Genomic DNA, 22,276 nt, shown 5'->3' with positions numbered 1-22,276 from the left:
TGCACTCAGCACCAGGATTATTCCAGGGCCCAGGCTGTTTCTGTTGTAACATCTCATGTTTACTAGAACACCTACTATAAGCCAGGCACAGGCTTCCCTGTGAAGTAGGCACTATCATCATGCCCATTTTACAGATGAGGAAACTGAGGCACAAAGAGGTGAGTTTCTAACTGGAGTCATCTAACTCCAGGGTCTAAGCTCTGAGGCTGGAGCACAGAGGCTTGGGCAACTTGGTGTCCCTACTTCCTAGAGTACACCCTTCCCCACCCACCAGTCTGTATCATAGAGTCAGATCCTAGAGTACCCCCGCCTGGACACTCTAACCCATTCCCTACCCCTCCTCTATGGTCACAGAGCCCTCTGCCTATTTCTAGAATGTCCCTTAGTATATGAGGACTCATTGCCATGTGTGCTATGCATTCCTCCCTCCAGACTGTGAGCAACTTGAGGGCACAGACCTCAAACCAAATAAGCACCCAGGAGACATTGAATTATTACTTAATTATGTTGGTCTTAGTTAGCTCAGGCTGCTATCAAAAAATACCATAGACTGGAAGGCTTAAACCCCAGGAATTTATTTCTCACAGTTCTAAAGCCTGGGAACTCCGGAATTAAGGTGTTGACCAATTCAGTTCCTGGTGAGAGCTCTTTTCCTGGCTTGCACATGGCCACAGAAAGGAGAGCTCTGGTCTCTCCTCTTCTCCTAATGGCACTAACCCCATCCTGGGGGTCCACCCTTATGACATCATATAACCCTAATTTCCTGAAGGCCCCAGCTCCAAATACCATCACACTGGGGGGTAGGGCTTCAACATATGAACTGGAGGGGGACACACAAACATTCAGTCCATAATGCTGTTAAATTGGGTGTTTAATATATTTGTCTTGCCAAATGAGAAAACCAAGACCAGAAAAAGATGTTTTCTGGAGGCACTGTAGTGCTTAGGAATTTTCAAGTCCATCAGACCTTAATCTCATCCTGACACTGCCACTTGCTAGCTGTGGGAGTGAGTGACTTCACATCTTTGAGCCTCAGTTTCTGCACCTATAAAATGGGGATGATACAGATACGCCTCCCAGTTTGGTCTCGACGGTTATATTAACCACGCAATGAATGGCCACTGTTATGAGCAATATAGAAAATCACCCAGTGCTGTCTCCTCTGTATCACGTGACCACAAAAGCAGCCTGGAGGGAGGGAAAGCAAAGCTGAGGCATGAGAGGCCTGGGACCAGCAGTTCTGCACCCCAGAGCCAGGGCTCACAGGGAAGGGCCCACTGAGGGTGGGATGTGTGGACCAGGGAGACAGCAGGCAATGAAGATGAATGAGACCTCCCAGTGGCCACCTTCCCAGACACTGGGAGACACTTCCGACCCCCTGGGACATCTGGGGCCCAGTAGTGACGGGCGCTGGGGAGGCTGCCAATGTGGCCCCCAGAGCCTCCCCCTCCACTCCCAGCTGGCTCTCAAGGCTGATCTGGGCAGGAGGAGGCAGTGTAGTGTGTTTGTGGGCAGCTGGACTGGGGCCAGGGGAGCGAGCAGCCAGATCGTGTGGGAGGGTGACAATTTATTCTTTTAAAAAGAGAGAGATTAAAAAAACAAGTCCTGAACTCCGGTGGCATGTCCTCTTTCCTTAACAAGCTCAGAGCTTCCAAAGGCTTTGACCCCCACCCCAGCTGGGAGACCTTGGGGGCCTTTGGTGCTGCTAATTGAAGTGAAATACCATGTAGTTTGGCCTCTTGGTTTCCAGAGCAACAAGCTTCTTTGTGCATCCCTCCCCCGCTTCCACCCCTCCCCTCCATCACCTCCAGCCTCATCCCTCCCTCAAATTCCCAGCCAGGCTGAACCTTTTGCAATTCTCCAAATGCTCCCTTCTCTCTCATGCCTCTGGGCCTTTGCACGTGCTGTGCCCTCCACTTGGAACCCTCTTCCTCTGACTCTTCCTCATCCTTCAGTTCTCAGTGGGGGGTCTCACATCACCCCCTCCAGGAAGCCTCCTGGATCTCCAAATCTGGGTTATGTGCCACTTTTAGGTGCTTCTGTGGCAACACCTTTATTTTCCCCATCCGGAAGGGGACTCACTCTGGTGTCCTGTCTTAGTCACCAGTGGACACCCTGAAGGCAGGGTTGGGGTGGCCACCAGTTCAACTAGGGAGAAAAGAGGGGCAAACAAATGACCAGTTTCCAAAATAATTTGAGCGCTGCTCCCTCAAGTTTTTGCCTGCATGACAGAAATCCATATTAATTGCATATTAATGACATTTTATTTCTGTGCTTATTTTTCTTAATGTCAGCCTCCAGAGAGTGTAAGATCCATGAGGGCAGAGGTCACCTCTGTGTAGTGTGCCACAGTAGCTCCAGCACATAGCCAACTACCTGAGACCAAGTAGGTGCTCAAATAAGACTTGTTGAATGAATAAGGGGATGAATGAAGAACCAGACCATCAAGATTGAGACAAAAGGAAATGGGCTTAAATGCAGCAGGAATCTCTAAGTTAGGTCTGGAGCCACACAGCCTGGCTTCAAAACCCAGCTCTGCCACTTAGTAGCTGTGTGACCTCAGGCAAGTTACTCAACCTTTCTGTGCTTTGGTTTCTTCATCTATAAAGGGGGATGATCATGGTACCTACCTTGTAGGATGTATGAAGACCAAATGAACTGATATGTACAAAGCACCTGACACAATGCCTGGCTCAGACGGAAGTTCAGTAGGGTTGGCCCTGGTTGTAATGTCACCATCACTACCTGAGTGTCAAGCTATAAAGCTATAGAGATCTCTTCACCAGAGAGACACAAATTAGCAAAGGCTACTCTGGGTTCCAGGTTGGTTGAAAGTCCTTTAAGGGACTTCCCTGGTGGTCCAGCGATTAAGACTCCACGCTCCCAATGCAGGGGGCCTGGGTTCGATCTCTGGTTAGGGAACCTAGATCCTGTGTGCTGCAACTAAGAGCCTGCATGCTGCAACTAAGACCTAGCACAGACAAATAAATAAATAAATATTTTTTTAAAAAAAAAAGAAAGAAAAAAGAAAAAAGTCCTAAGTCTAATCCTTGTTTCTAAAATCCCAGAGGTAAAGGAGGTAGGGGGTTGCCAGGCAGGGTGGAGTTCATTAACATCCCAGTGCAAGCCAGTGGCTCCTTTTTGCCTCCCAGATCCTCCCAATTAAAAGCCTTTGCCTGCCCAGGTGGAAAGGGGAGTAATTGAGCAGTGACCTGTCACAGCCCCATTTTCTGGTATGTTTCACCCCAGGCATCCATAACCACCACTTGCTCAGTGGAGAAAATCAAAGGGACCAGGGGTGGGGAGAAGGGTGGGAAGGTGGGGGCTGAGATTCTCCATTGCTAACGAGCTCCCTGGTGATGCTGGTATTGCTCCAAACAGCAGTCATTGTGCTAAGTAATCTGGAAAACCAGGGTCAGTCAACTGCCTTCAGTGCTGAGTTAGAAAAGTCCAGGCACGCCATCCTAGAGTCAAGATACACCAGGTTGGAGGCATCAGGGCACATGGGCGGTGCCCACACCCTTCTCACCACTGTCCCCCAAAAGGGGCAGTTGACCCCAAGAAGCAGCATTTGATTTCCTAGCATGCATTTAGTCATTCAAAACTAGTTATTGCACACCTACTATGTGCCAGGCACTGGGGAGAGAGATGATCACGGCAGACCTTGTGCAGGGGGAGGCCAGACTGAACAAGAATTCACGGGGATGTGTGAAAGGAGGGATGAGGGGCTCTAGGAGCTCTTAGAGAGGCTCCTACCTCGTCTTCCCTAAAGAAGCCACCACGTGGCTGAGACTCAAAGAAGAAACTCGAATTGGCCGAAGACAGGCCAAGGGAAGTATCTGCAAAGATCTGGACACCCTTTGAGAAATGGCAAGAGCTGAAGCAAATCTGGAGCATGTTGTGAGCGACAGGGGATAAGCTGCAGGGGCAGGTGGGAGCCCTGTTCCCGAGGGTGATGGGCACTCCTGGAGGGCTTCGGTGAGATGAGATCAGGGTGTTGGAAGGATCCCTCTGGATTTGGAAGGTGAGATAAGGCAGGAAGAACAGCCAATTGAGGAGGTCTCTGTGAGAGACGACAGGGGGAGGAAGAATGTGGAAGGGAAAGAGACAGAGACAGAAGTCGGGGAGGGAGAGGGAGGGAGGGAGGAAGAAAGGAAGGAAGGGAGGAGGGAAGAAAAGGAAGAAAGAAAGGAATTGGAAAGGTGCTGGGAGATGGAATAAACAAGACTTAAAAATTGATTCGATGTGCGTAGAGGGAAAGAGAGGAGGTAAAGATGATTTGGGGCAAATATCCAACAATGCTAGACAATTCTGGTCAGTTCCAGCCAATTCTTGTCAGTTTTGTCTAATCAAAACTGTGTGTGTATGGGACTTCCCGGGTGGTCCAGTGGTTGAGACTCCACGCTTCCACTGCAGGGACACGGGTTCGATCCCTGGTCTGGAACTAAGATCCCGTATGCCGTGTGTGTGTGTGTGTGTGTGTGTGTGTGTGTCTGTGTGTCTGTGTGTCTGTGTGTCTGTGTGTGTCTGTGTGTGTGTGTACACTGCATTTTTCTGGGGAAAGAAAGGAGCAGTAGCTTTAATCAAGACAGCTATACTATAATATTTGATATCAAATAAATCACAAAGGTAGAGCAAATGTAATGGGGTATCCTAGGTTGGATCTTGGGAACAGAAAAAGAAAAAACTGGTGAAATCTGAATAAAGCCTGTAGTTTACTGAAGAGTATGTACCCATATTAATTTCTTAGTTATGACAAATGTACTGTGGGAAGTTTACATCAGGGGAAACTGGATGAAGGTTATTCAGGGACTCTGTATGATATTTTTGCAACTTTTCTGTAAATCTAAATTTATTCGAAAATAAAAAGTTTATTTTTTTTTTAAGTGAAGGAAAAGAAAAAGAGATAGAGGACAACGAGGGTGGAAACCTCCAGATCAGACCTTATGGTAAATTAGAGAACAGAAAACGTCTCCACTATAGACATCCAGAAATACAGATAAACTTTACAAACATCCTTTGAAAATTAAGCTGGGCTTCCAAGAAAGTGAGGAGGGCGACCAGGGGCGGGAAACAAAGTTAGAGATGGAAACCAAAGCAGTGGGCACATGCGCGGCAGAGCACTGGGTGCGGTGTCAGCCTCCCTGACACAGAAGCTCGGGCTTCACATCCACACCGGGGAGGGAGTGATGGGACTCGGACCCTCTCACAGAGAGGAGACCCGTGAAGAGTCCCACCCTACAGGAAAGGATGCGCCGAGTGGGGAGGGGGCGGTCCTCCCTCTGTCAGAGAGATGATGAAGAAGTTTGTCAGCTTCATCCCAAACTCAGGGAGGAAATGCAAGACTTCCCCTCTGCAGCATCCTTTGGTGAAGTCTGTACCATTAAATTTAAACACAGGGTTCTAGCAATGCCCCGGGGCTTTTAAGCCCTGGGTTTATAACAGTTATATATTTTAACTCCAAAATTAGAAAAATAACACAAACTCTACTTCTAATCGGTTGTGTGGCTTAATTTTTGTTAAAGAAACTACAGATAGGCTGAGAAATGTGGACGTTTGCTGTGATGTTTTGTGTTGCTGCCCTGTGGGGTTATTTTGCATTTTGGAGTTCTGCCTTCCATCTAGGGCGAGGATTCTATTGACATTTGGGGTTAGAAAACCCTTTGCTGTGGGGCTGTCCTGGTCATTGTAGAATGTTTAGCAGCATTTCTGGCTTCTACCCGTTAGATGCTAATAGCACCACCACTTCTATTTTTGACAACCAAGAATGTCTCTAGGCGTTGTTTAATGTCCCCTGAGAATCAAAATCACCCCTGGTTGAGAACCAGTGCTCCAGGGTGATCGACTTAGGGGGGCCTGGGATGTGGCATTTTCAGATTTAGAACTGGGACAGTCCTGGGCAAACTGGGGTGGTTACATCCCCTACTTCCATCTCTAATATGAATAGTTAGGGTGCAAGATAATTATAGGATGGGTGAGAGTGGGGAAAGTGGTTTAGCACCAGCAAGTATCATACTCTTGGGCTAACTATTCCAGCCAACACCTGACAGACGTGGCCACGTTCTCACCAATGAGTGCCCTGGGTTACAAGTGATGGGTGGAAAGCAGATGGAAATGATTTGCTGCTTCTCATCCATGCAAAGGGGGAACTGCTCCAAAAGCAGACCCCTGGGAATGATTCAGCCGAATCTCTTTGTGTGGAAGGAATGGGCAAAAGTCCCCACAGGGAGCTCAGCAATGCCCAGCATCACAAGGGGTCCTTCAGCCCTCTCAGCATCGAGGCGATATCCTCCTAGACCAATGCTCTCAACTGAGAAAGGAGGAGACCGAAGTCCGGGGAGGGGCAGGGAACAGGGAAGGGCCGCGGTCCTGAGCCCCCTAACTCCATAAGCAAGAGTTCTCTCGCTTTGCCATGTAAGGGAGGGTTAAGAGAGCCAATTCTGAACCAGCTGGCTCCAGTTTGGATACTGGCACACACTGAAAGACGGTTGGCCGGGACTGGTGGAGAGCGGTGGGACAAGGCAGGACTGACCAGCGCAGCTGCCTAGGATGGGGGAAGGGCTGGTTCTGATCAAACAGGAAAGCCCAATGGCTCTCATCAGGGACAGGTAGCCCAGATGGAAGCTGCCTGCTTAGCATAGCTCTATTTTTTTTTTTAAAGCTTTATTTATTTATTTAAAGTAAATTCTATCTATTTATTTATTTGGCTGCCTCAGGTCTTAGTTGCGGTACGCGGGATCTTCATTGCGGCACGCGGGATCTTTCGTTGTGGCACGCGGGCTTAGTTGCCCCGCGGCATGTGGGATCTTAGTTCCCCGACCAGGGATCAAACCCTCATCCCCTGCATTGGAAGGCGGATTCTCAACCACTGGACCACCAGGGAAGTCCCAGCATAGCTCTAGTGACTAAAGCAACTGCCCCGTTCCTTCCCCAGAAAAATTCATATAGATGCGTGTGTGTGCACATACATGCATACGAACTTTTGATTTTGCATTTAATTTCGAGGGATTCACTGGACCCCTGAAGCCCATTAACCTCAGTGATGAAACCCTGAGCTAATCGTTAATAATCATACTATTATGGACATCCGTACATGCCAAGCACTCGGTGACTTTATTTGACCCAATTAGTTGGCCTAGCAACCTGATGAAGTAGGGGCTAACACACGATTAACCATGCTCAGCCCTATTGGTTTCCCATGATGAAGTATCATGTGGATTTTAAAATCAAAGACTTTGGTGTCAGGAGGCCTGGGTTCAAATCCCTACTCTGCCTACTACCAGCAGGATGATCTTGGGCAAGTCACTTAACCTGTCTAAGTCTCAGTTTCCCTCTACGTGCTTGACACATCATAAATGCTCAGTAAAGGTGGTCCATTACTTCCTTATTCATGAGCCCAGCCAGCTATTACAATGGCTTTGAAGGCAAAATTTCACACCCCTGGGCATCACAAAAGGGACCCCAAAGATCTTCTAGTCGGACAGCTGAGAAGGGAAGGAATGTACCAGCATCACATGGCATGTCAGGCGCAGAGCTGGAGCTGGGACCCGGGCTTCTGGATCCCAGTCTAACAAGTTCACCACTGCCCGGTGCCTGCTCTCACAGATGAGCCACCCAGCTGAGTTCCAGGCAGGTTCTCAGCATGCCTTTCTCCCCCAGTCAGTCATCTTCAATCGTGGTTTCCAAAAAAAGTATATGCTAAGAGGTCTCCAGAGGGGCTGAGACTTTGGAGAACTTTAGTGTCTCAAACATGGGGTTTTTGTTTGTCCCTTTTCAGAATTAAGAACACATCCTGGACCCCAGTAGTTCCACGGCCTAAAGATATAAGTAGTCTTGACTACAGTAGGGAAATATACACCTTGGCCAGACAGCCCAGAAGTGCAGATTGAAATAAGATGCCATTTTTTTGCTTATAAAATTTGCAAAGATTGCCATTAAAGTGGTAACACTCAGCGCAGGCAAGGGCGCTGTGCGATGGGCACTCTCAGACATCACCGTGGGAGTATAAATTGCTTTCAGGAGGTAATTTAGCAAATTGTATCAAAGCCTTAAAAATCTATCCCCAGAAAATCATCAGAAATGCTGCAAAAGCTTTATGCGCAAGGCTTTTCATCTCAGGATTATTTCTAATTGTTTTTTAAAAAGAGAAAACAATCTAATTATCCCAAAATTGGGGAATGATTAAATAAACTCTAGGGGGCCACTAGGGAATATTAAAGAGCTATTTGAAACAACGTTTACAAAAATTTATAATGACATGAGGGGAAATGCTTATACTCTTAATTTTTAGAAATCAGAATACTGACAGGGGTGTATGGTCAATAAAATCACAATTGCATTTTTAAAAAAATCTTTGCATTCAACATGACAAGAAGAAAAACACTCTAATGTAGTAATGTTTTCCAAGGATTCTATAATGAGCACATATTACTTTTATTATTTTGTAAACTTTAGGTATGCGTTAATCATAAGGTGACACTTCTTACTTTCATTCTTAAAAAGATGTCATAGCATCAACGTTTGCACGGCCAAGCTTCTTCCCAACCCGTATTCTCTCTGCCCCCAGCCATGCCAGACCTGCCCCAGGCTTCCCTGTGCCCACTGTTCTGGATGGAGTTCAAAGGCCACTGCTATAGATTTTTCCCTCTCAATAAGACCTGGGCTGAGGCTGACTTCTACTGCTCTGAGTTCTCCATTGGCAGGAAGTCCGCCAAACTGGCCTCCATCCACAGGTGAGTGGACTCCTCTGTCCTCTGTAGCCCAACCAAACACCCCCTCTGGAAAGGGGTGTGGGGAATGGTGTGTCCCACTGGTGTTCCTCTTTGGTAATTGCAGCTTTTATTCAGCCCAATTTCTCACTGAAACTGGCCTTGGCAGTAGAGGACAAAGCATAGCAAGGGTAGCAAACAGCAGGCTGGAAGGTCCATTTTTATAAGTGCCGATCTTGTGCTGTGCCCTGTTCTGTATCACAGGGGGTTTGACCCTATGATATAACTCACATAATATGTATGTAAAGAACATAACATGAGACATAATAACTGATATTTATTTGCTAAGAGTTTATAAGCATCAAGTTCCCTCAAACCATATTAGGTAAGTATCCTCATTTCACAGATACGGAACCTGAGGCTCAAAGAAGGTAACTCGCTATAAAGTGGTGGAGCTGGGATTTGAACCTGAGCAGTTGGGTTCCATAGCCCAGCCACCAAGGCCTCCTTCAGTGTTCCTCCATGCCTCCTAAGCCCCAGCCATGCTCACCATCTCGAAGTTCTCCAAAGCGGTCCAGCCCATTTACGCCTGCATACTTTGCACATTCTGTTCCCTCCACTGGGAATTCCCATCCCTATCTTCTCCTCCAGGGAGACACTTCCTTAACCTTCCAGACTCAGTTCTGCCATCTTTCCACCGAAGTCACCCCTGACTCAATGGCACCTGACTGCACTCACCACCCACCTCTCAGGAGCACTTTCTTCATCACTTTAATGACTTCTTTTCACATCTGTCTTCCTTGCTGATTCGTGGGTTCTTTGAAGCCAGCTGTGATGTGTTCCATTGCCACTAAACTACACATTTACAATCTCACCTCATTTTTCAAGAATCTCAGAGACTTGAAGTTACAATGACGGTTGGTTCTTTATGCTTTACAGTCACAGAGTTTTGTTAAGAGTGGGGAAGGGGTCCTCAATCTTAGTTTCCAAAGAAGTCTTGAATCCTTGCATCAACTCACCCAGCAGATTTATTGAGCACCTACTGCATCCTTGGTGGTGCTGAAGAATATAGTGAGGTAGTCAGGGTCTGACCAGGAAAACAGGAAGCACTACAAACATTTAACACAGAGAGAATTTCATACATACACAAGTGATGGACTCTGAGAACTTAAGGAAGCAGTAGTGTATCTAGAGATTAACACTAGCAGGAAGCCAACTCCACCCCTAACCGGAGGGCGGGCCAGTCCTATGGGAGCTAGAGCCACAGAAGGCAGGCAGCCCCTGCCAGCACCTCCCCAGGCAGAGAGGGAAAGATATACCCTGGCTTCTCTCTCCCTCCCATCCTTCCCATCAGTGCCTCCCGTCACATGGAGGGCAGCTGACATGGAAGCCTGGGAAAGGCGATCTTCGGGGGTCAAATCCCCTGTGATACAGAGCACAGCACGTGACTGGCATTTATGAAGATGGATAAAATAAGTTCTCAAAAATAACCAACCTATAGAGGAAAATGAAATATATGTAATAAACAGTAACTTTAAAAGTGATTCCAAATGAAGATTTCCCTTGGGCCAGTCCGCAGGAAGGACGGCTCAGCCTGCCTCATGGTGCTTGTAATCTATCCCTTGGTTTAATAGGCATTAGAAAGGATTCCAGGCAAATTCAGGGGTTTTCCAACAGCCCCTGACCCAGATCCTGTTCCTTTCTTCCTAAACTTACCTCCTTCCTCTCTTCTCCAGTCCTGACATCCCTCTTTTTCTCTCTTATACTAATGTTTCCCAAATGTTATACCAGCATTTCCTTTCGTATACAGGTAGTTTTCCACTTTGGTATATAATAGAATACTTTCCCAAAAACATGTAGAAAAGTTGAATTTGCACAACGCATTCATCTGTTATAAGTTCAGTTCCCATAAAGCCAGACAATATTATAAAATCTCTAATTACATCTTGTCTTTGAGACACAATCCAATTTTCTAATTCTGGCATTTTTTCATGCTTTGTAATTTTGTTCTTTTCCTTCATAATTAAGCACGTTATCAACTTATGTTCATCAAGCAACTGATTAAAGTGTAAGGTTTTCATACTTTCAGCTTACCTAATAATTTCCATCTTTGCTTCAAGTGACAGTTGAATTAAGTTCATTTGATCTCTGCTTACTACTTGTAGTAGCACCTTGGGCCTTTCTATGTCCCAGTTATTTTGACTAGATATGGGGAAAATGCAATAAAATATTGAAATAGTTTCCTGAGCAGGTGCCGCTGAACAAAGATGGCACTAGTGCTAAAATGGCTGGGCAGCCACTCCCCCAGATGACCGCTCACCATGCATGTTCAGCAGTTGCTGTAGGACACCCCAAATTGCTCATGAGAGGGGCACTTGGGGATGCCAGTGCCTCACTGGGTAGGACCAAGGGCAAAGACCCATTGGACTGGAGAGCACTTTGTCCCCAGAAATCTACCACTCTGATATTAGACAGAACACACTGTCTTGGAACATCGGCACTGAATAGAGCCTGGTGATGGTGTGAGATAAGATGTCAAATAGAAAAAAGGCGTCGTGTGGGTCCGTGTTGGTCTCTCTCTTTGGGGAGCCCATCAGAAATAGAAAACTAAACCAACCAGCCTGCCCTGGGGAGCATGGAAACTTTGTGCTACAGGTGGGCAAGAATTGGATAGAGGGTGCTCATGGAAGGTTTCCTGGAAGAACTAGTCCTGGATCAAGATCTGGAAGGCTTGGGAAGCTTAGGGAATGGGGGCAGCAGATGTTCTAAAGGAAGAAACCTGTGCAATGTTATGTGCATTGATTGAGGGCATTAGAGTCAGTCAGCCCTAAGCTAGTCCCCACTCCACCCCTTCCCACCTGGGCGACCTCGCCCAAGTCCCATAAACTCTCTGAGCCAGAGTCCTCAGCTGGGAAATAGAAGTAGTCACACTGACTTTAAGGTTGAGGGGCTTTAGAGGAGATAAAAATGGATCTGAAGTTCTTACACAAGTGCTCGGGTAACTCAATGCTCCGTGGTGGGAGCTGTTATTATTTTTATTAATTATAATTACGAGTGTCTCAAGAGGTCAGTGCTTACTTAGCCTGCGCACATCAGATCATCTTTCGGAGGGCAAGTAAGGCTTGACTCACCCGCCCTGTTTCCTTTCCATTGCCTCTAATAACATCTGTCTTCGTCCATTTAGGCTGCTGTAACAAAAATATCACAGACTGGGCGGCTGATAGACAATAGAAATCCATTTCTCACCGTTCTAGAGGCTGGAGTCCAAGATCAGGGCTCCGTCACCATCAGGTTCTGGTGAGGGCTCACTCCCTGGCTTACAGATGGTCATCTTCGTGCTGAGTCCTCACATGGCAGAAGCGGCAAGGGATCTCTCTGGGGCCTCTTTTATAAGGGCGTTAGTCCCATTCACAGGGCTCCACTTTCATGAACTAACCACCCCCAAGGGCCCCCACCTCCTAACACCATCACATTAGGGGTTAGGATTTCGACATGTGAATTGTGGGGCAGGGGACTAACATTCAGTTCATAACAATATGTGTTTAGCAGTGCCCAGCATGTGACTGCCTAGAGCACTGCGTTGAGAAGGATTCTGAGAGCCAGAATTCTGGGTGCTTCTGGGATGGATTAAGAATGTCTTCCACAAACAAAATTAAGGAGAGTAGCTCTGTGTGCTTTGACTTGCCACCAGCGTCTCAAGCAAAAGGAAATCTATTGGTGGGTGTTCTAGACAAGGTGGCAGCCTGTAGAGAGCGGTCATTTAGAACAGTGTCTCCAACCTTTTTGGCACCAGGGACCAGTTTTGTGGAAGATTTTTTTTCCGCGGACCAGGGCGGGGGTTGCGGGGGTGATGGTTCGGGCGGTAATGCGGGCGATGGGAAGCGGCAGATGAAGCTTTGCTCGCTGGCCCGCCGCTCACCTCCTGCTGTGCAGCCCGGTTCCTAACAGGCAGCGGACTGCTACTGGTCCACGGCCCGGGGGTTGGAGACCCCAGATTTAGAAGACGCCGATGGGAGCAGATATACACCGTTGTAACGTAAAGGGTACCTCAACATAGTCCCGTTTTTTGTTTTGTTTTGGCTTTTTTGTGGTACGCGGGCCTCTCACTGTTGTGGCCTCTCCCGTTGCGGAGCACAGGCTCCGGACGCGCAGGCTCAGCAGCCATGGCTCACGGGCCCAGCCGCTCCGCGGCATGTGGGATCTTCCTGGACCGGGTCACGGACCCGCATCCCCTGCATCGGCAGGCGGACTCTCAACCACTGCGCCACCAGGGAAGCCCCATAGTCCTGTTTTGAAGTGAGTTATTGGTTAGGTGTTTGTTAGGTCTGATTATTATTACTACGTAATGACTTCTTCAACACACCAATGTTCACCTTTTAGTGTCATGTGGAAGCCAAAAATGTGGAATCCCTTGTCCAGTGGAATCTGTCCCTCTGGGTCTGTGAGCTGCTTGAGTGAGCTGTGCCTGTTAGTTGTTCGTTTTCTGTCACATCCCTTGCCCACCCTTCTCATCTCTGCAAATATTCCCCAGGTTCATGGATATTGGGGCACTAGGTGAGTGGTTACCTTGGCCCCCTCTCCAGGGCCTCCAATGCAGCAGCTCCAAGTATCATGTCCACACACAGCTACAACCCCAGGAAGGGAGGCAGTGGTGGAAACTGGGACCTTTTCCACACACCACTCTCCATTTATAGGGGAGGAGAATGTTTCCAAGACGTCCTCTACCAATTCCCCATACATCTAATTGGCTGAACTTGGTCCGATGGCCAATGTTAGCTGCAAAGGAGGCTGAGAAAGTGAAATCTGGCCTCCTAAATTTGGTTGTAGGCAACGGGCAAAAGGATTAGGAATGACTGTGAGGCAGGTAACCTGTAGCATCTGCCGCTGTGCCTGCTTGATGTGAGGATGAAATGAGTTCATGTATATAAAACATTCGGCATAGTACCTGGCATGAAATCAGTGCTCAAGAAACATTTTAATGACCTGAAGAAAAAAATCACTGTGTTCCTATCTATCTATCTGTCTATCTATCCATTCATCCATCCCTATTTCTCTGTTGTTTTTGGCAGCAGACTGCCTCCAGGGTCCTCCATCAATTTCTTTTGTTGGGTGAATTACTTTATAAGCTCTTTAAAATAGGAGGTGAGAATCCCCCAAGAAGACACCAATGCCTTCTGCTATGGTTTGAATGTTTGTGTGCCCCCCAAGATTCATATGTTGAAATCCTAATGCCCAATGTGATGGTATTAGGAGATGGGGCCTTGGGGAAATGCTTAAGTTCTGAGGGTGAAGCCCTGATGAATGTTAGTGCCCTTATAAAAGAGGCCCCACAGAGCTCCCCTGCCCCCTTCTGCCATATGGGGGCACAGCAAGAAGTCTGCACCCAGAAGGGGCCCTCACCTGACCATGCTGGCACCCTGATTTTTCACTTCCCAGCCTCCAGAACTGTGAGAAATAAATTCCTGTAGTTCATAAGCTACCCTGTATGTGGTATTTTGTTGTAGCAGCCTGAATGGCCTAAGATACCTGCTGAAGAGGGTGGACTGATAATTGCAGGATTTGGTTTTGCTGAGTCGTCTATGCAGGTTCAGGCCTCGAGCTGAATTTTCCAGCAAAACAAAAGATTTTGAAGATGTTCTGTGAGAAAGGATTAGGAGAGAGGAGGCTATGTAAGGACTGGCACCGTAAGGAGGGCTTTTGAGAAAGACCAAAAACATCCAGTGGAGATTTTCGTTATTTGATGTGTACAATGCAAAGTCAGCTCCTTTCTTTGTGTCTTCAATGTAATCCACCTTGTTTGCTAGTGTTTTTACATTTCTAGGATGAGTAACAGTGTGTGCTGAGTCCTGCTTTGGACCAAATCCAGAGATGCCCCTGAGAGGACAGCCCACATGCGTGCCTTAGTTTAAAAAGGAAAAAGAGAAAGCAGGACCGCATCACATCCTCTATTTACTTTGGTCTGGGAGGGCTAACGAAGACTTCTGTCCATTTTCAACTCAATCCTATGGCAAGAGGCGATGAGTAACAGGCTACCGGGTTTCTTACCTTCGCAGCTGGGAGGAGAATGTCTTTGTGTATGACCTCGTGAACAGCTGTGTTCCTGGGATCCCAGCTGACATCTGGACAGGGCTTCACGATCACAGGCAGGTGAGGAAGTGCTGACCGTCAAGCCCTTTTGGAAGTTCCAGCCAAGATTCCATTTTGATTTAACCAGCCTTTCACATGGAACCTGGGTTCCAGGTCACTGCTATGTGCCCAGCACACAGAAAGATCAGACACGAGGATGCCCCAGTTAGAATATGATAATTGTTGTGAAAGAGGGTATTATGGGAACATATTGGATGGCCAGGGACGGCCTCTGTTTAGGTTTGGGTTCTCCAAAAAGCAGACACAAAAACGTGATTGGATGGGTAAGAGGCTTTTGAGGGAAAACATTGGCGAAGGAAAAAAGACGGGAGGGTTGAAGAGGCAGGGAAGACCTTCAGGCCATGATGTGGGTCTGAGCCCTGTGAAAGAAGAGGGGGAGGGAACGGCTGAGCGGGGAGAGCCTTAGATCACAGCTCACCCTGGAAAGTCTTAGCTAAGCCAGTGGGGTGTCCCCAGGCAAAGGATGCCCATTCCAGGAGTCCCACCTTGGGCAGGAGGAAGCCAGCACTAATACCCCTGACATGCTAAGTCACTAACTGGGAACAGCATGGAGGAAGCACAGTCTCACTGTGAATACAGTGCTGGGTCCAAGGGGCTTTCAGTCAGCCATGCTCCCTCAGCTGGTCCTCCTGAAGGAGCTCTGAGCAGTGCACGTCTACAGCTGCCACAGCCTCCCTGGGTAAGAGATATTTAAGCTAACGTCTAGTGGATAAATAGGAACCAGCCAGAGGAAGAGCATTCCAGGTACAGGGCACAGCATGGGCAAAGGTCCTGAGGTGGGAGAGATCACGGCACACTCAAGGACATTAAAGACTAGTGTGCCTGGGATGCAGGGTGGCACAGGGGTGAGTGGAATAACGGTGGAGAATAAGGCCAAAGAGGCTGGCTTGGGCCAGATCTCATACCTGGCAATATCACGGCACACTCCACCTGGAGATTTGGTCTCCACACTTTCCATGGACAAGTTGTATCCTGAGCATCTCTCCTGCATGTATGCCTCCAGCCCTGCCTCAGATAGGGCTCCAGTTCCAGCTCCTGTTCTGCCACGTACTGGATGGTAGGTGACTGGGACTTTTTTTTTTTTTTTGCGTCTCTGAGCTTCAGTTTCCTCAGCTGTAAAATGGGATGACAATAATAGTGCCTGGTTGTAAAAAGTAAATGGGCCAAGGTATGTAAAGGGCTTAGCCTGTGCTCAGCACACTGTGAGAGCTCATTAAGGGTGGTTGAAGTTGCTGTCAAAGTAGCAGAAGTGGGACTTCCCTGGTGGTCCATTGGCTAAGACTCCGCGCTCCCAATGTAGGGGGCCTGGGTTTCGATCCCTGGTCAGGGAACTAGATCCCGCATGTATGCTGCAACTAAAAGCCTGCATGCCACAGCTAAAAGATTCTGCATGCCACAACTAAAGATCCTGCATGCCGCAGTGAAGATCCCGCGTGCCACAACTAAGACCTGGTGCAGCCAAATAAACAAATATTAAAAAAAAAAAAAAGTAGCAGAAGTATCAATAGTGGCCAGACTCAGTATAGATACTTTTAAAAATCAATAGAATTCATCTGCCAAAAACTTGTATAGAAGTTGTAACATGAAAAAACCAAAATGTCCCATTATAATAGTAACTTTAAAATTGGCTTATGAGTTCCTTAACTTAGAGTTAAGGAACTTGTATAACAAGACCTAAGAATAATAATAACAAATGATACAGTAAAAGGACTTGTTTTTTTTTGTTTGTTTGTTTTCTTTTTTGCGGTACGCGGGCCTCTCACTGCTGTGGCCTCCCCCGCCGCGGAGCACAGGCTCCAGACACGCAGGCTCAACGGCCATGGCTCACGGGCCCAGCCGCTCCGCGGCATGTGGGGTCTTCCCGGACCAGGGCACGAACCCGCGTCCCCTGCGTCGGCAGGCGGACTCTCAACCACTGCGCCACCAGGGAAGCCCAGGACTTCTTTTTATAGTTTTCAAGCCTAGGCACCGCATGCCAGGCACTAGCTAAGTCTCTTAATGCTTTTAATTCATTCACTTCTCTCAATACTTCTCTGAGGGAAATATTAGCTCTATTTTATAGTTGTGGAAACTGAGGCTCAGAGAAGTTAAGTAACTTGTCCAGATTGCAGAGCTAGGAAGTAGATGGAGCTGGAATCCCAGGCTCTAGTCTCTCCCAGAAGGAGCATGCAGTGTCCATTACATGACATGGCCTCCAAAATCATCAGTGCTTTGGGAGACACTTCTCTAAAAACTTGAATAAATGGAGAAATGACTTTTGTTCCAGGACATTGCAAAGAAGTAGTTCTTTCCATAGTTAATTTGCACATTTATTGCAACACCTGTCAAATTCCCAGCAAGACTTTTCTTGTAATTGGACAGACTAGTTCCACAGCAGGCAAGAAAAATACACACTATTTGGACAGAAAGAAAAGAGATGAAGGGTGACTCGCACCCACTGGTAAAAAACATTTTCTTTTTAATATGGTAGTTAGGGTCTCGAGTGCTGGAGTCAGATAGACCCGGGTTTGAATCCTAGCACTAATGCTTTATTAACTGTGTGAATTTGGGTAGACTAATCTGAGCCTCAGTTTTCTCGTCTGTAAAATGGAGATGACAACGCCTGCTTTGCAGGATGGTGAGGATAAAATGAGTAAAGCACACCTGGCATGGTACGTAATAAGCCCTCAACAAACGGCGGCTTGTAATGTTACCAGCCGGAGCCAGAACCACACTCCAGGTTGGCTGCTCATTGCTCAAAAGACAATGCTCGAGAGACAGGGTTGGTAGAACAAGAAAGATGCTTTATTCCAGAAGCCGGCAACCTGGGGAGATGACGGACTCGCATCCCCCAAACCATCTCCCGGTTGCTGGTTAGGAGACAAAGGTTTTAAAGGGGAGTTTCAGGGGTGCACAGGCAAGGGGGCTACGAGCAGAACAGCACAGCCAGCTCCGACAGTCACCTCGAAACTGGTCATGCGGTGGTTGGATCAGCATCATCTTGATTGTTTTAAGCATAATCTTCAACTCCAGGGTCAGTTTGTTCTCACTTCCTTGAGGCCAGTTCTTGGCACTGAGCTAGCCATAGATTCAGTGCTGCTCAAGACGGAGCAGCTTATGTCATGGCTACAGTCTGGTCATCAGGCAGTTAGCTTTTTCCCTCTGGCAGCAGTCATAATATCTGCAAAACTACTCAGGAATGTACATAGGACACTGTGATCTGTATCTTTCAGGAAGGAGCTAAAGATTCTGTGACTCTAGTGTCCTAATCATTAGCTGTTTGAGCCTGCTTTTTTTGTGACTCAGGGAAGGTCTGGGAGACTATAGCTTTTCTGCAGAAAAGAGGCAGGGGACATGGAGGCGCTTTTGTACCTGGGAGGGCCCTGTGGGGTCCTGCTCAGTTTCAGTAATGGTGGTTAATAATAGTATATCAGATAAAAGTGAGGGCTTCTGCACTGTTAGATATGGAGGTATTAGAATGTTACCCCAAGCTGGAGCTGGCTAAAATGCCTGACCTTTCTCTCCTTGGCTTGCTTCCTTTCCTCTGGGTGCAACCCCCCAGGAAGGGCAGTTTGAATGGACAGACGGCTCATCCTATGACTATAGCTACTGGGATGGGAGCCAGCCGGACGATGGCATCCACGCAGACCCAGAAGAGGAGGATTGCGTGCAAATATGGTACCGACCCACCAGCGGTGGGTGCCCTCGAGACCAGGGCTCTTGCAGGGGTGCTGGGGAGGTGCCAGGGGTAGCCAGGAAACTGCGAATTATTCAACACCTTGGAGAGTGACCAGAGTTCACTGGGGGGTGGGGGTGGGGTGTTAGGGGCGTGGCAGTTCCCTATGGTGGATGCATTTTTTGTTTGTTTTTTTCTTGTTTTTCTCTCTTTCTTTTTTAGCTTTTTTTTTTTACATCTTTATTAGAGTATAATTGCTTTACAGTGGTGTGTTAGTTTCTGCTTTATAACAAAGTGAATCAGTTATACATATACATATGTTCCCATATCTCTTCCCGCCTGCGTCTCCCTCCCTCCCACCCTCCCTATCCCACCCCTCCAGGCGGTCACGAAGCACCGAGCTGATCTCCCTGTGCTATGCGGCTGCTTCCCACTAGCTATCTACCTTACGCTTGGTAGTGTATATATGTCCATGCCTCTCTCTTGCTTTGTCACAGCTTACCCTCCCCCTCCCCATATCCTCAAGTCCATTCTCTAGTAGGTCTGTGTCTTTATTCCTGTCTTACCCCTAGGTTCTTCATGACATTTTTTTTTCTTAAATTCCATGTATATGTGTTAGCATACGGTATTTGTCTTTCTCTTTCTGACTTACTTCACTCTGTATGACAGACTCTAGGTCTATCCACCTCATTACAAATAGCTCAATTTTGTTTCTTTTTATGGCTGAGTAATATTCCATTGTATATATGTGCCACATCTTCTTTATCCATTCATCCGATGATGGACACTTAGGTTGTTTCCATCTCCGGGCTATTGTAAATAGAGCTGCAATGAACATTTTGGTACATGACTCTTTTTGAATTATGGTTTTCTCAGGATATATGCCCAGTTTAAACAATGTTTAATGGTGCGTTGTTGACATGCAAACTGTGATTTGGATGAAAAGACATTAGAGATAGAAGCATGAAAAAAAGAAACTTGTGTAGAGACCAAAGGATGGTGCTTTTATGTCATCTCACCAATGCACCAGAGGTGGCTCGTGCTCCTGGACATTAGAACGAAGGGATGCCTGGAGGAGCACCCAGGTGTAGTAGTGAAAAGAGTACCCAGATGGGTACAAGTACTGGCCCTGTTGCTTTCTAGTTCTGTGCCCTTGCAGGCAATTACTTATTCTCTCTGAGATTCCCTTTTCTCTTCTGTAAAATGGGTTTAATAATCGTTGCTACCCACAGGGCTGTTCTGAGCATTGAAGGAGATATAGTTGATACAGCACAGTGGTAAAAGCATGGACTCTGGAGCTGAATGTCCTTGTCTGAACCCCAGCTCAACCACTTATGAACTGTGTAGCCCAAAGTAAGTGCCTTAACCTCTTGGTGCCTCAGATTCTTCATCTGCAAAATGGGGCTAATGACACAACTCACAGGGTTGATGTGAAGGAAAAAGAAGATAAGAGACATAAAGTGACTGCAATGGTTTGCATGTGGTATCAGCAATCACCACCATCATCGTGAACAACAACGTCACTGCTCACACCAACCTTAAGAAGTAAAAACTATTAATATTTCCATTTTGCAGATGAAGAAATCAAGACTCAGAGAAGTTAAGTGATTTATTCAAGTTTGTCCAGCAAGCAGATATGGAGCTGGGTTTCAAACCTATATCTACTCCAGATGCAAGTGCTGAACTGCTGCCATTCCTACTTCGCTCCTTTTTCTTTTTCTGATTACGGGAGGGAGGCATGGCACAGCGACTTGCTATCCTGGGAGCCAGAGCTGGGCCAAGCCTCTGGGTGACGCTTGCCCTGTTCCTCCACAGTGACAAGTCAACACTAGCCTTATGAGAGAGTAAGACTGGACAGCAGCCTCATTAAGCATCTGCGAGAAAGGAATGCCAGTGGAGACACCAGGCCTACGGGAGAGGACTTTTACTCTGGTGGGATGGCGGGGTGACTTTTACTGTGATGGATGGACCTTCACGCAGAGTCTCTGCTTTTTCCCGTCACAGCTCTGAGGTCATGGAATGATAACACCTGCAGCCGAAAGTTCCCCTTTGTCTGCAAGATCGCAGCTCTGACCATTCACTGATCCAGTCTCGCCCTCTCGGAGCAAGCCCAACACCAGCATCGACTTGTAGATGTACCTAATGTAAAGTCGACACTCAATAAATGTAAAACGCACAGAGGAGACAAATCTCCCAGACAGAGATTTTATACAAGCAAATCTTAAGATACAGAGTGATCACTTGGTGACGAGTGACGGGAAAACCAACTCAGCTGGCTTTATAAATAAAGGATGGTGCATTTATTGGTCCAAGTAATAACGGTCCAGGGCTTGTTCTAGATTGAGTTGAATCTCACTGGCCTGGCTCAGGGCACATGCCCATTCTTGAAACAATCTCTTTGGCATGTGCTGGTCGGCTAGACCCTGCTTAGATGCACATGGCTGGGCAGGAGGGGTGGGGTCAACATCACCCGAACCACATGGGCCCAAGGAGGAAGGTGGTTCCCCAAGGAAAAGGAAAATACCACCAAACTCGTACATTGCCGGTGGGAATGTCAAATGGTAAAGCCATTCTGGAAACCAGTTTGGTACTTGCTCAAAAAGTGAAACACAGAAATACCATATGGTCCCAGCAATTCCAATTCTGGGTATACACCCAAGAGAACTGAAAACAGGTATTCAGATATGAATGGTCATAGTAGCATTACTCACAATGGCCCCCAAAGTGGAAACATGTTTGGGGGCACCACCCAGATGACCCCATCCCATCGTCAGGATCCCAACCAGGGCCTTGGCGGTAGCATAACACGCTGCCTTGGTTGAGAGCTCAACTCCCTTTGAAGTTCGGACACTCTGAGTCCCAGGCTTGATCTGCCCTCCTGCCACAAGAGATGAGAACTTCTTTGTCTGCAACCAAAGAGACTCTTTGGCTTTCACTCTTGGAGCAAGAACCTGTTACTTGTCCTTGGCTGTTTATTTTATTATTATTATCATATATATATATTTTGGGGGGGGGCTGTGTTGGGTCTTCGTTGCTGCCCACTGGCTTTCTCTAGCTGCGGTGAGCGGGGGCTACCCTTCGTTGCGGTGTGCGGGCTTCTCAATGCAGTGGCTTCTCGTTGTGGAGCACGGGCTCTAGGCGCACAGGCTTCAGTAGTTGTGGCTCGCGGGCTCAGTAGCTGTGGCGCACGGACTTTAGTTGCTCCACGGCACGTGGGATCTTCCTGGACCAGGGATTGAACCCATGTCCCCTGCATTAGCAGGCGGATTCTTAACCACTGCGCCACCAGGGAAGCCCCTCAGCTGTTTATTGTCTTTCTGTAGAACATCAAATTCTTAGCAATAGCCACAGTCTAGTTATGCTTATAGGTGCTCTTCTCTGCTCATCAACTGCCTGCTACCTCACTCCTCCTAGTGCATCCCCTTCCCGTAAACCCTCCCAGTTCACTCCATGGAAGTTTGAACAGTTGAAGACCACCTCGTGCCAGGGGCTGTCTGTTCCACATGCCACCACTGATCGCCAGTTGGAAGGTAAGCGATCCAGCTTCTAAGCCCCATCTTGTCGCTTGCTTCCTCGACTGCTCCCGACTGGGTTCTCTGGAAGCAGTTGCTGAGACAGGGTTTGTAAAAGATGTTTATTAGGGATAAGTACCTGTGAAGGGAAGGCAGAGGAAGAAGCGGAATTGAGATGCAGCCTGACAAATTATCGCTCCACCTGGCAGGGAGATCTGGGGCAAATAGAGGCGATCAGAGTGGACCACATAGGA

At 47.5% G+C, this 22,276-nt stretch overlaps 1 protein-coding gene across 1 annotated transcript in view; it reads left to right on the top strand.

Moving 5' to 3' along the window:
- CLEC19A (C-type lectin domain containing 19A) overlaps positions 1–20,839 on the top strand; it is a 29,412-nt gene extending 8,573 nt beyond the window's left edge. Inside the window, exons 2-5 of the mRNA XM_004285729.4 lie at positions 8,567–8,732; positions 14,762–14,855; positions 18,397–18,529; positions 20,515–20,839. Of these exons, the coding sequence (XP_004285777.1) occupies positions 8,567–8,732; positions 14,762–14,855; positions 18,397–18,529; positions 20,515–20,594 (473 nt within the window). The 3' untranslated portion in view covers positions 20,595–20,839. The remainder of the gene's footprint in view (positions 1–8,566; positions 8,733–14,761; positions 14,856–18,396; positions 18,530–20,514) is intronic.
- The last annotated feature ends 1,437 nt before the right edge of the window (positions 20,840–22,276 follow it).

The sequence above is a fragment of the Orcinus orca genome, chromosome 16, assembly GCF_937001465.1.
Source record: "Orcinus orca chromosome 16, mOrcOrc1.1, whole genome shotgun sequence".
NCBI lineage: Eukaryota > Metazoa > Chordata > Mammalia > Artiodactyla > Delphinidae > Orcinus > Orcinus orca.
Note: the sequence above shows the minus strand (reverse complement) of the source record. Positions and strands in the feature narration are given on the sequence as shown.